The 14,925-nt window shown below is 34.7% G+C and overlaps 1 protein-coding gene across 14 annotated transcripts in view; it reads right to left on the reverse strand.

The window, feature by feature from the left end:
- ZBBX (zinc finger B-box domain containing) overlaps window positions 1–14,925 on the reverse strand; it is a 140,029-nt gene that overhangs the window by 33,465 nt on the left and 91,639 nt on the right. For all 14 annotated transcript variants that reach the window (XM_070242533.1, XM_023623253.2, XM_070242538.1 and 11 more), the window contains 5 exons: window positions 13,458–13,578; window positions 6,874–6,983; window positions 6,389–6,489; window positions 5,134–5,213; window positions 3,345–3,484 (listed from right to left, as the gene is read on the reverse strand). In XM_070242533.1, coding sequence (XP_070098634.1) covers window positions 3,345–3,484; window positions 5,134–5,213; window positions 6,389–6,489; window positions 6,874–6,983; window positions 13,458–13,578 — 552 coding nt within the window. The remainder of the gene's footprint in view (window positions 1–3,344; window positions 3,485–5,133; window positions 5,214–6,388; window positions 6,490–6,873; window positions 6,984–13,457; window positions 13,579–14,925) is intronic.

Below are 14,925 nucleotides of genomic sequence, written 5' to 3' on the forward strand. Positions count from 1 at the left end.
TACCTACAAAGAACCTATAGTAACATCATACTTAATGGTGAGAAGCTAGACGCTTCACCCCTAAGATAAGGAATGAGGTAAGGATGTCCCCTCTTACCACTCTTTTTCAACATCCTACTGGGAGTCTTAGCTAATGCAATAAGACAATAAGAGGAAATGAAAAGTATACAGATTGGGAAGGGAGAAATAAATCTGATTTTGATGACATGATTTTCTATGTAGAAAATCCGAAGAATCTAAAAAAGCAAAACAAAACTCCTGGAACTAATAAACAATTTTAGCAAGTTTTCAGGATACAAGGTCAACATACAAAAATCAATCACTTTCCTATATGCCAACAATGAACAAGTGGAATTTGAAATTAAATACGCAATACCCTTACATTAGCATTGAAAAATGAGATACTTAGGTATAAATCTAACAAAATACATACAAGACCTATACGAGGAAAACTACAAAACTGTGATGAAATAAATCAAACAAGAACCAAATAACTGGAGAGATAGTCCATGTTCCTGGATAGGAAGACTCAATATTGTCAAGATGTCAGTTCTTCCCAACTTGATCAGAAGATTCAATGCAATCTCAATCAAAATCCCAGCAAGTCATATGGAAAGTTTATATGGAGAGGCAAAAGACTCAGAGTAGCCAACGAAATATTGAAGGAGTAAACTGAAGTCAGAGGACTGACACTATACTACTTCAAGAATTACCATACAACTATTGTAATCAAGACAGTGTGGTATTAGCAAAAGTACAGAAAAATAGATCAATGGAACAAAATGGAGAATCCATAAATAGACCCACATAAATGTAGTCAACTAATCTTTGACAGAAGAGCAAAGGCAATACAATGGAGAAAAGATAGTCTTTTCAACAAGCAGTGCTGGAACAACCAGACGTCCACATGCAAAAAAATGAATCTGGACATAGACCCTTTATCCTTCACAAAAATTAACCTAAAATTGATCATAGATCTAAATGTAAAATGCAAAACTAAAATCCCTAGAACACAGGAGAAAATCTAGATGATCTCAGGTACGGTGATGACTTTTTCAGTTACAGCCCAAAAGGCACTATCCATGAAAGAAATAACTGGTAAGTTGGATTTTATTAAAATTAAAAACTTCTGTTCTATGAAAGACACTGCCAAGAGAATGAGAAGACAAGCCACAGACTGGGAGAAAATATTTGCAAAACACACATCTGATAAAGTACTGTTACCCAAAATATACAAAAGAATTCTTAAATATCAATAGTAAAAAACACAACCCAATTAAAAAATGGGCCACAGATCTTAACAGATACCTTATCAAAGAAGATATTACACAGTAAACAAGCACATGAAAATATACTTAAACTCATATGTCATTAGGGAATTGCAAATGAAAACAACAAAGAGATATCACTACACAATAATTAGAACAGCAAAAGTCCAAAATATTGACAACACCAAATGCTGGAGAGGATGTGGAGAACAGAAACTCTCATTAATTGCTGGTGGGAATGCAAAATCATACAGCTACTTTGGAAGACAGTTTGGTGGTTTCTTATAAAACTAAACATACTATTACCACACGATCCAGTAATCATGCTCCTTAGTATTTACACAAATTGAAAACTTATGTCCAAACAAAAACCTACACGCAGATGTGTATAGCAGCTTTATTCATAATTTCCAAAACTTGGAAGCAACTAGATGTCCTTACGTAAGTGAATGTATAAGTTAGGGTACATCCAGACAATAGAATATTATTCAGCACTAAAAGAAAATGAGCTATCAAGGCATGAAAAGACATGGAGTCACTTTAAATGCATATTACTAAGTGAAAAAGGAAAATCTGAGACGGCTCCATACTATATGCGTCCAACTATATAACATTCTGGAAAAGGGAAAACTATAGAGACAGTAAAAAGATCAGTAGTTGCTAGGGGTGAGAGGGGACAGAACTATAAAAAGCAGAGCCTGTGCTCTGTGAAGGTAATCTAGGGTTTTTAGGGCAGTGAAACAATTTTGTTTTGTACTGTAATGGTGGATACACGTCATTATACATTGTCCAAACCCATAGAATGTATAACACCAAAAGTGAACCCTAATGTAAACTATGGACTTTGGGTGATAATGATGTGTCATGTACATTTGTTGATTGCAACAAATATACTACTCTGGTTTGGGATGTTGATTGAGGAGGAGAAACTATGGCTTTGTTGGGGCAGAAGGCATATGGGAACTCTGTACTTCCTGCTCAATTTTGCTGTAAACCTAAAACTTCTCTAAAAAATAAAGTCTATTCGAAAAAATTAAGTATTTTTAAAGTAACACATATAGGTATTTATGTTCGCCATTTTCTCAAAGGCAACTGGGACACCATACACCAGGTGGGCAAAAAAAATACCTTCTGGATTAGAAATACAGAGCCCTGTAAAGTCCGAAGTTCCCATGTGGGTATCATTCATAGTCAGTCATAATGATTTACAGGCTTAGTATTTGAAGATGTCAAAACCAGCAGGATTACCACAAATCACTGTTCTCTACCATCTGCTACCCAATCAGAAGGTAATCACCAATTTTACAAGTATTTTAAACAACAGTCTTAGTATCTCTCACATCCTTCACATAAGATATATTTATTGTTTTTTCTGAAAATCCTAAGTAGATCAAGCATAATATTTGAAAGGCAAATTGAAAGTAATCTAGTTCCTATATTTTAATTTAGGAAAATGAGGTCTAAGAAAGGAAGTGACATATCCAAGGTCACACAGTGATTTAAGACAGAAATGGAAACAACATCTGACTCCCAGGATACTTTGCTGTGACTGTCTTTAAACGATGATCTTACCATCTGGAGATTGAAAACAGACAGTCGCACACAGCATTCTAATCTATAGATCCCAAGAGAATGACCAGTAATAGCAATGTAGGTAAACAAACAAGATGATTTGTTTTATTTTGGTTTTATCACTTATGTGAAACTCTACATCAAATTTGAATATCTTGGGAAAAGATTTAACACAAGGGAGGACAACAGGGGGCCAATCAGACTTTTGTCACTAATAGTTCATCCATATAATCTTTTAAATGCTAGCTCCATCCATAATAACTTTTAGAGAGACCTATATTGGCTGCTTTTTCTTCCAAATACAAACACTGTTGCCTACTGACTGAAAAGAGTATTTTCTAGAAAACTATATATTTTCAACAAATTTTCTTCTGAGTAGTAAATTTTCTGGGTTTACAATGTACAGCATTATAGGCAAATCTTTTGTATACTGCAATACTCATTGGTTTTATTAAATTACCAACGTTCATTGTTAACAATATTAAGCAAAAGAAAAAAAGTTACCTTTTGAGTTATCTTTACCATAAGAAGAGCTATTGCTCAAATGAAGACGTAAGCGGTCTGTTTTTCCCTTGGTGAAAACATGTTGTTGCTGGATGTCGTTTTCATACAGAAAAGTATTCTGATAATCATGAAATGAGCAACTTTCATGTTTAGGGACAAGCAAAATAACAGAATTTAAAGAAATCATATTAAAAAAGAAAGAAAAAGTATAAGCTTATTAAAGCAAATATAGTAAAACCTTCATGGAATAGAGTTATTCATATTAACAATATTTATTTTAACCTTACTGTGGACACATTCTAAACTACAAGTAACTAAACAGTGTGATGGATGTAAAAGAAATAAGCAACTGGGCCAAATCTGATTAACTGCAAAATTTCAATTGAAAGTTTCTTTTTTAAATCATTCTGAAATACTTTTTGCTCCTTATATTCTTTCTTCTAAAAATGGAGTTATCTTTCAAGCTTATTAAAATCCAGGTTGTGTTACTTACATAAACTTTTTATTCGTTCATGAATGAACTAAAAGAGCTAAAAAGCCATATGTGGTATTTATGTTTCAATTTTTCATGATAATTACTATATACAAGTATAGTTATAATTTAAATAATATTTTCTATGAATTGAGTAATATATTTAATAATACCTAATATTTATGTAAGCTCTATATAGTACTATCACAAAAACTCATGGATTTTGCTTAACCAGAAGATCTCCTTGTGTCACTTATGATCCTTTAAGACTCTTCTTAGAAAAGAAGAAGCTCTATGGGCACCTCCAAACCTGAGCTGCAAAACTATTGCCACACCATGATCAGTAGCTTTTTCTGCCTTCTCTAACACCATACATGGTTAGGCGGTCAAAGCAAAGACTTCAGATAAGATATATACAAGTATGAAATTAGAGAGCAGGAATGCCGTTCATTTCCTTTGGGATACAGTAATAGATATAAACCTCTAATCTACTGACCAGAATGTTGTCTCCTGCCAAAAGCAATTGGGTGCTAGATGTCTGGGTGCATTTGTCCAAAAATTGGGCTTTTCAAGTCCAAGGGCATCACTTACGCCCGTTGCTCTTACAAAATGCTGACAGGGGCCTAGGTTGATGTGAATGTATAAGTAAAGAATCGGTCTAGGGGCTGCTTAACAGGAACCTCATTTTGGTGTTTACCCAATTTAATGCTCTGTAGTCAAAACACTTGAAATCCTAGCTAAAGTTTCAACATCAAAGGGGACTTGGAATAATTTTTAACCTTACTAACAGACACAACCAGATACTATTTTTTATTTGGAAATGACAAAATTCTACAAAAAAGCTACAAAGTGAACCATTATTCTTCATGTATTTGCTTTATCACACAGTGAACATAATAGGAAGTAATCTATAGTTTCGTAGCTCTTTTTGTCTCTCAACCTAATTATACCTGTTTTTATTTAGGGTTCATAACAAAGCGAAGTAAGGAAAATCCACAGAGTATCTTTGGAGAAAAGAAGAAAGCTCCTATGAAATAAGACATGCTCAGCCATTTCAAATAATAATCCCTAAATTCAGAAGCATCAATTAAATAATCCAGATATTGAGTATAAATATATTATAGAAAATATTCCAACTATTGAATGTCAACAAATATTGGCACTATTGTACACAAATTGAAACATGGCTTAAGTAAAACATATTCTAAACATACTTTAAAGTCACATGTTTTGTATGTATGAATTTCTCATTTAAAGAGACAGCTGATTTTTTTGTTGGTTTTTAATACACATCAAAGCGAATTAGAAATGTCTTACCTTTGCTGGCTGTCTGCATCAGCTAACTCAACTTTGTAAGGCACGAAGTTCCCTGGATCTTCAATGTCCTCTTCGCAAGTCTTATTAAATGCATGTTATATAATGTTAGTATGTTCAATAAATTTACTATACATTAACCAGCTAACTTGTGGGTAACATTTAGAGAATTTTCCTGCTATAAATATTGTCATGAGCTCTCTGACCATATGCCATAGAACACGAGTTCTAAGAGAACTAAATATATTCATCAGATATTTGTTGAGGGCATTTGCAGTCAGTCACTTTATCATTACTGTCATATCTAGAACCAACAATAACAACTTATGTCTCATTATGTAACTACTAAGAACCAAGGAGATTAGTGACTAGGATGTTTCTACTTCTCTGGCCAGCATGTTGTAAGTTTACTCTCGGCATCAAAAATTTAATGACAAGCACACACACATATATATGCATGTGCATGTGTATTTATTTGTTCAATATCTTGAATTTATCCAGAGGCGAAATAAAAATTTTGCTAGGTACACACACAGACACACACACACAAACACACACAAAGCGGAAGCTACTAACATGAAGAAAGTAGTATTAAAAAGGCACTTCCTCCATGCTGGTCTTTTTCTGTGACAATAACAGTAACAGCAATATCGAAGAGAAGTGGGCCATTCAGCTACTGGATAACTAGACAGTTAGAGATGCACTGAGTTTGTCACAATTTAAACCTTTTACCTGGAGCTCTAGCACCTACCAGCTCCAGCTCTAGCTGGTTCTACCTAGCATCTACTAGAAATTTGTATTCAAGTCATTGCTAGACTAAATCCCTTAAATCTTAATACTGTTTTTGCTTTAAATAGAAAATAATATTAATTGACATTCAAGAAACTAAATGTATACAAATTTTGTTAAACAGATGCCATATAATGAGACTAATCTTCGTTTAAAAGCCTGATAACATAAAGAACTAAATAAAACAAACACTAAACTACTTTTCTATAAAAGAGTGAAATGTCTTTTCATCTCCCATACCACATGCTTCCTAAAAGATGACACAGTATCAATTCAGCTCACAAATTTACTGTCTACATTAAAAATAATACTCTATTTTTTCCTATTAGAGTGTTTCAGTTTAAACAGTTGTAAATTTCCTATTAAGCTATGTTGAATTATGAAAGAAATTTTGTTGAAAATAACATATAGTTGTAACTATATGAGTTTCCTGTTTGTTAAGTAATATGAATGGTCATTACGCACTTACATCATCTAGTTCGACTATTTTTAAAGATGGTTCAGGTCTCTCTACGTTTATTTCTTCTACTGGCAGAAAAAGAGCTGGCTGTTGTACTTTGGTCTCCTCAACTAGGAAATAAGATTAGAAAATAATATCATCAAAGAACATACCTTACCTCATAATTTCCTATCTTCAAATAATATAGCCAACAATAAAAAATTAGTGTTCTCCTGTACATCCACACAAAAATTTAAATGCCATCAATTTCCCTAGCTCAAGTAAAATATACATCTTCTTAACATTCAACTTTTAAGTGAAACTATTTAAATTAAGGCAAAGTAAATCTAGAGAATGGGAAGAAGAGTGTGGGTGATTTTGATCTGGAGACAAAGGCTACATTGTCCAATTGAGAATGATACAGCAAAGAAAACCAAAAGCAGATGCTGATCAATGCTTACTGTATATAATTTGAAATAATAAATTTGAAAATATCTAATCAGGGCTGAACTAACCATCACTATCTTCATCATTTTCATTCTGAGAACACTGTGCCTCACTGGCAGTTTTACACTGAGGTATGAATGTCTCCAGCAACATGTTTCGAAGTTGCTCCTGTGGAGTTCTACAAAACAAGAAAAAAGCAATTAAAAGACTAACATACATTATCTGAAACTTGCCCAGACAAGATCTTGATTTATTTCACAAACAAGTGAGTCTACAAAATTAATGATGAAACCGTAGCTGTACCTCTAATTCAGGGAAGAAAAGTATATTTATATAACAGTATCTTAATCCACTAAAATAATTTAGTAAATCAAATTAACATCAAAGATTTTTTAATTGCGTATACTATTGTTTTTCATTTAGGATGAAAATCAAAGTTATGAGAGAAGTCAGCGTTCTTGCAAAAGCCACATGAAGTCCATGAAACATACCACGCTATTTAAAAAGCTAATTTATGCATGTGTGTTGTGTCTCACAGCCTTGGCATTATATTGATAAGCTCTAAGAGAATCTAAAGACACTTTTCTAAATTTCCACCATGCAAAATAGGATGATAAAATAGGCTCCCATGAGATGAATCTGAGGTGTCCTGGCTGTGGCATGTATCAACCAATTTACCATGAGGTTTGATATGATGTCTCATGCTGGGGGCAACGAAGCACAGGAATTCTCGGAGATCAAGAGTGTGCATTTGGTTCCAGGGGATATTCCCAAATTATTAGGGAGGGGCTCACTTTTAAATCAAGAATATAAGTAGTGCACAGCCCTCCTAGACCATGCAAACTCAGAGTCCCCACATAAAAGCAGGACCTTCTTAACGATATTAGTAGGTAACATCCATACAAAATTTAAAATTCACCAGGCTCTGTTCTAAACAATGTGGGTTATTAAATCTTAATAAATAATTAAATAGGCACTATATAATAAATATTAAATAGGCACTAGTATTATCTTAATTTTACAGAAGAGGAAACTGAGGCACAAAGAAGTAAACCAATTTGTTCAAAGTCATTCAGGTAGTAAATGCAGACAAGAAATTTGAACCCAAGTAGTCTGCCTCCCCGAGCCCATGTTCTTAATAATTACTCTAGATTGCCTCTTTTACAATTTGCAAAGGCACTAAATATTTAATAATCTCCTGCAATCTATGGTTATGTGCATTCTCCCGATATATGTAATGTATATATGAGAAAACTCCAAACTATTTATATATCATTCAGCTTTGTGTCTCAACAAATTTGATGAGCATGCCATCGTACATACACAATTTAATTAAATGATAGAAAATATTAGAGTGAAGCTCAAAGACAAACTGGCACCTGGATACACTGCACTAAAAATTCAATCATATATACACGTAAATGTACTATTATCCAGATGCTCCTTCTTCATGAAATGAAAACTTATCTAATTTTTCATAAGTAAAGCCCTGAATCAAAGACTTATAGAGTCCAAATAACAAAATGTTAGAGCTGAAGGGGCCCTACAGATTGTTTATTCTAAACTCAGTACTTTGCAGACAAGAAAACATGAACCAAGAGACCTTAAGTGATTCTTCCATGAACAACTAGTCAGTCAATGAATTAAATTTGCCTTCTGGATACTGGGATCCTCGCACCAATGCTTTATTAAAAGATCATGCCACATTAATAAAGGATGAAATATCTTTTAGAATAGGATTATCTCACCAGATTTTTTGCTTTTAAAATTTAAACAAATTTATCAAGCATTGACCAGTTCATTTCAGAAAACTTTTGATGAGTGGTTCTAAATTTATTCTGTGAATCAGTGTTAGGCTGTTTGCATGAGAATCACTATAAAAGATCTTCTTTAAATGCAGAGCATCATACAGAGCCTTAAAAACACTGATTTTTAGGTCTGTCTGGGGTTGGGTTGAGGAATTGGTATTCTAAAAACTTGCCCCTGGCCCTTCTGATGACCAGCTAGAATTGAGGCGTACATGTAATGAAGAGTAGGGGAATTAGAGCAGGGGTACCAGTTCATTGCTAATATCCATTCTTAAAATACTCTAAATCCACATCTTATGCTCTCTTTCAAGAAACTTTCCAAGCATTTAAAAGATCCACTGGATATATTAAGACCGTTATTAAGATCTATCAACACTCATGTATTGGTTGCAGGTAAAATACAAAAATGCTACTGTCCAAATCAGAAAAGAAATTCAAAAACAACGTACAATAGATCATATATTTATAAGCCTATTATAAAACATCATAATGAGAGGCAAAAATAAAGTGTATACTGTGTTCATGGTTATCAACATGGGAAACTTTTCCAAAGCAGAGCATCAGAAATTTGCGAATTGTAAATGGATAGCCCTACACCAGCATCTGTAATTAAGACATAAAGAATTAACTCAAAAAATGATTACTGTTAAAAAATAACTGTGTAGGGCCAGCCCAGTGGTGCAGCAGTTAAGTACATATGTTCTGCTTCGGTGGCCTGGGGTTTGCCGGTTGGGGATCCCGGGTGCGGACATGGCACCGCTTGGCAAGCCATGCTGCGGCAGGCTTCCCACATATAAAGTGGGGGAAGATGGGCCCAGATGTTAGCTCAGGGCCAGTCTTCCTCAGCAAAAAGAGGAGGATTGGCAAAGGATGTTAGCTAATCTTCCTCAAAAAAAAAAAAAAGAAAATTAAAAAAGAAAAACTGAGTAAATAAGACCCTAGTAATTGTGTTCACTAACTCTTCTTTTCTGCTAAAGAAATTTGCCAATGGTCAGTATTCAGCATAGCTCCGGACTTCATGTGCCTGTGATTAAAGCTTCTTATATTGTCCAAGTACAAATGATGGTGGTCATTTAATACCAAAATTGTGCTTCTTTTACTGTATAAAAAACTCAATGTGAAAGGCAGCCACCAAAAACGATGTGACCTTGGGATTACTTTTATGTACTAATTCCTAAGCTAGAAAGTGGCAACTGACAAGTATCCACTACTGAGTTTCACACCTGAAGGACTGCTCCGGGTGCCATACTTTAAAAGAGATAGAGACAACTTCGAAGGTAGTTACACAGGAAGAACCAGAACAGTATATGAATGAACTCAAAACCCTGCCACATAAACCACAATGGGATATGAATATGTACCTATTAAAATGAACACCAACAGAAAAATATTCAAAAGTAAACAGGCACTGGGAAAGACGGAGAGCAACTCGAACTCTCCCACGTTGCTGGAAGGAATGCAAAATTGTGCAGTTGCTTTGGAGAATAGTTTGGCAGTTTCCCATAAAGATACACATGCACTTACCACACAACCCAGTCGTCCCACTCCCGGGCATTTACCCAGGGAATTAAAAATTTCTATTCAAACAAAAACCTATATACAGATGTTTATAACAGATTCAGTCACAACTGCCAAAAACTATAAATCAGCAAGGTTTCCTTCAACATATGAGTGAATAAACTGTATATCACCATGATGAAATACTACTCCACAGTACAAACGAATATATTTTGATTAACTCAAGAACATGGATGAATCTTAAACGCATTTTGCTAAATGAAGGACACAAAAGGCCGGATACTGTAGACTAACGATATAAAGCACTGTACACAAACAAGTTACTCTATCATTGGCAAATTTGCTTCTCACAGTGAAGTTAGTTAGCAGTTTTGAAACTACTGGATATACATATACACTAGGGTTGATAAATTAATAAATATATCATAGATGATGAGGGCCAGGATTCTCACTGTAGGTGAACAAAACTACAAATAAGCAAAGAGAGAATGTAAATGAACCATGCGATGCTGGTTTGGAGTCAGAGGTATGAGTGTGAACTCATAGATAATGTGAGCTCAACTCATAGATGAACACTCACGTAAAGTGTTCACTTTAATGGATGTTCTGTTAGATAGGCACAGAAATAAATTTAGATGCATGTGCATACTGGGTTAGTGTACATACATATCTGCCTGTTCTCTGAGAAGGCCTAGACTCTGACACCTGAGTAGCAATGAGCACACCTAGACTGCAGATCTTGGTTTCTGAACACCATTCTCCAATAAAAGGAATCAGGATTCTTTGGAGAAATGATTCCCGGGGCAGGGAAATGCATCTTGAGTGCCAGAAAAATAAAATGATGTTCAACGCAAACCAACCAACCAACAAAAAAAGGATAAGGAAAGGTTGAAAGGACAGAGAAGTCAACCTGAAAGAGCACTAAATGATCAAAGGAGGAAGTATTTGAGCCAGAAAATAAACAAAAATAGTATTGCATACTAATCTTAAAAATAAAAAAAGTCATGAGTCCACATAAATAAACAATTGAAGAAATGAATGAAAGTAGGAAAAGGGGTATTCTTCCTGGAAGAATTAATAATTAATAAACTATATTAATTTATCAATCTAGTAAATTAGATGACTAATTGGAGCAGGAAATAGAAATAGGGAAATAGAAAATCACCAATAGAACAGGAGAGTAATAATTGTTGCAGGCAAAATCCACTGATAAATACTAAAATTAGTGGGTGAAAGTTTAGGAGAAAATGAGATTTTACATCATCTCAAAATATCTCCCCAAAAATATTTGTTAATTACTATGATGTGAATGTTTGTGCTCTCCCTCAAACTCATATGTTGAAATCCTATCACCCAATGTGATGGTATTAATAGGGAGGGCCTATAGGGTCGATTAGATCAGGAAGACAGATTCCCAGATGGGATTAGCACTCTTATAAAAGAGGCCTGAAAGAGTCATGTGAGGACACAGAGAAAAGAGGGCCATCTGTGAGTCAGGACACAGGTTGTCACCAGATTTTGAATCTGCTGGTACCTTAATCTGGACCCCCCAACCTCCAGAACTCTGAGAAATAAATATTTGTTGTTTATAAGTCACCCAGTCTATGGTATTCTGTTACAGTAGCCCAAATGGACCAAGACATTAATTATAAAGGGAAAAGAGTGATTTTACAGAGGAGAAACTTAGCAAGCACCACGTTAACTATGTGTTCAAGGTTAACATGCTGGTAATGAGATATACTGACAACATGATCCTGTGATATCATGCCCTGAGAAGGGCATATCCTCTCTGTGGTATTCTTCCTCAAAATGTACAACCTTAACCTAATTATGAAAAAATATCAAATAGACCCAAATTGAGTACCTTCTATGAAACACCTGGCAGGTACTCTTCAAAAATGTCAAGTGCATGAAATAAAAGGAAAGACAGAGGAATTGTAATAAATAAGGAGATATGACAAAAATGCAACGTGGCATCCTGGATTGGATCCTACAGCAGAATAAGGATGTTAGTGAAAAAACTGATGAAATTCAAACAAAGTCTGTAGTTCAGTTAATAACATTATTGGTTTTGATTTCTTGGTTTCTGTGGTTATGCAAGATGTTACCATTAGGGAAAGCTGAATGAATGATATATGGGAATCCCTTATACTATTTTGCAGTTCTTCTGTATGTCTTACTGCAAAATGAAAAATTTAAAAGGCAAAAATCTGCCATATGAAAAACAGTTGAAGAGGCATGGGGTAGATATTAACCTGTCACACACAAGCTTCAAGGGAGACATGAGGGCTGATTTCAAAAATCTGAAGTGAATGCCACGGAGAGGATAAATTCAGTTTGCTCTATATTGGCTTAATTGGTAGAATTATGACCAAGTTTAGAAACGAGCCAGAGACAGATCATAGCTCATTAGGAGATATTATAGCAGGCAGAATGTTCCAAAGATGGAATGGGCCACCTCCTGGGTGGTTTTGTATGACTGAAGGTGAAGCAAGGGCTTGATGACCATTCCTCAGGTACATTCTAGACAGGTCCTCCAACACCTCACTCCTCAAAATGTGGTTCAGAGACCAGCGTCATCCACACCAGTATCACCTGGGAGCTGTTAGAAATTCAGAAGTGCAGAATCTCAGGCCCCGCCCAGACCTAGTGAAGGAGAATCTGTATTTTACCAGAGTCTCTAGGTGATTCATAGGCACAACAAAGTGGGGACAGCACTGTTGCTGGACAACTGAGCTGATGGCCTTTAAAAGCACCTCTCAATTAGTTCATATGATGGTAAAACGATGAATGACTCTAATGTACTCAGTCATCATTGTGTTTTACTATTTTAACAGTTTAGTTTTTAAACAATGTGTGAAATGATGCATCTAATGCTGTAGTCTTTGAATAAAATATATTTGAATATTATTATTAAAACTACAAAATTAAAGGTCTAATTAACTTAAAAGTAGATTCAGAATAGTAGAGCCTTGAAAGTTTATGCTAATGTAAAAGAACTGACAGCAATATTCCTTCAAAGTAATCTTTCATTTATCACATTATTTTTGCTATTCTTAAATGCTATGCCATATTTGTGCCTTTTCCCCACACATACATTTCCATTTCTCAAGGCAAACTCTAAATTAATGACTTAGCATATACATAAATAGAATTAAAATTCTTATTAGAACAGTGGAAACGTCCTAGGGATTTAATATTGCTTTAAAATTATTTATGCAAATATGAAGCACACATACAAAATTGTTACAGAAAGCATGTCACACAGCAAGGAGCATAAATAGCTTTTATACTTCTTGTTAATAATGCAAAAATTCAGAAAATACCTCCTGTGTTTTTTAAGCCATAATTTTTCCATATAGGATAAACTGTCTTCTTTAAATTCAATCTTAAGTGGCTCTCTCCAAATTTTTAGATTAGTTTGTACTTCACATTCTTCCAATGAGTCTATAAAAATAAACATAATGTGCATAAGTAATGTAACCTCATCTATAAATTACTACATCTTCTCTCAAGATACAAAACTTACCATTTTTGAGGCAAATATGCTTTGATATTCATCTATATAATCAATAATTCTAGGTTAAAATAATGAAAAATATTGAACTTGGTGATTTATTAAATGACCGTATAGTTTTCTTCAATAATCCCTTGAAATGAAAGGATGTTATGATTCACAAAGTTTTTTAAAGCAACTAATTCTTTTAAATAATAAAAACAAATACAAATAGATTCATTATATATTCTATAAATGCACACACACATAAAGGTATGGATTATAGCCACTGACAATAATATTTACACATTATGGGAAACAGAAAATAAATAACTCAGAACAGCACCTGCAGGAGACAACTGTCCTCAAGAATTTATATCTACACGGCAGTTTACTTCCAGATGTTTCTGAAGTACTACTAAATTAAAACGACTATTGAGAGAGTTCTAAAACTGATGGAGATTTCTGGGAAAGAAAGTAGTGTAAATCAGGGATTACTAGTCTCTCCACTCTCCCAGATATCACCCCTCTCTCAAAACTGACCATCATAGGGGGAGAAATGTTGGAGGAGAAGAAAGGAGAGTGATAAAGATAGAAAACATTATTTTTATAGACTTCAAAACTACAGAACAGTCACAATCTCACTACAGACTTTAATGATTAGCTTCCAGAAACAGCCAAATGTCAGCAACAGAAATAAACTAAAAGAATGTAACTCTTCTTCTTCCCAAAGACTAGAGCAGCACTGAAGAAAGCAATTGGAGAAAGTCCTGAGAAAAACCACCAGAATGCATTAAAGTGAAAGAGCAGGAGTCAAGGACGTGAGCAAGTAAGTCATGGGGAAAAGGAGATCCCTCCACTATGAGTCCCCATTTCCACTGCAAAACAAAATATTTCTTGACAGTGAAGCTGAAAGAAAAAATGAATACTCACTGTTTTTTACTGCGTATGTCATAGAGAAGAGCCACTGGGCTTGAGAGATAACCCCCAAATCTAGGATGATGAGGAGGAAGGAAGAAAAGCAGCTGGCCTGTGATTCACTCTTCTCCCATTACCAATGACAGAGTCCCAGGAAAGCAGGATAGCAGATGACCTGAGTTAATTTGCCTGTAAATATGTTAATAACTGTTGACCTTCTGGCAAATAGATTAATGCTATTTGCTAGAAGGAGAATCTTTAGCTACGCAATGCATTTAGCAGGACAGCCCTTGTGCAGGATTGCTTATAGAAAACAAAGCTAGAACACACGGACTTGTAAGGTACTTCTCCCTGAAAAATGCCACAGAAGCTATGTAACT

This window comes from Equus caballus, chromosome 19, assembly GCF_041296265.1.
Source record: "Equus caballus isolate H_3958 breed thoroughbred chromosome 19, TB-T2T, whole genome shotgun sequence".
Lineage (NCBI taxonomy): Eukaryota > Metazoa > Chordata > Mammalia > Perissodactyla > Equidae > Equus > Equus caballus.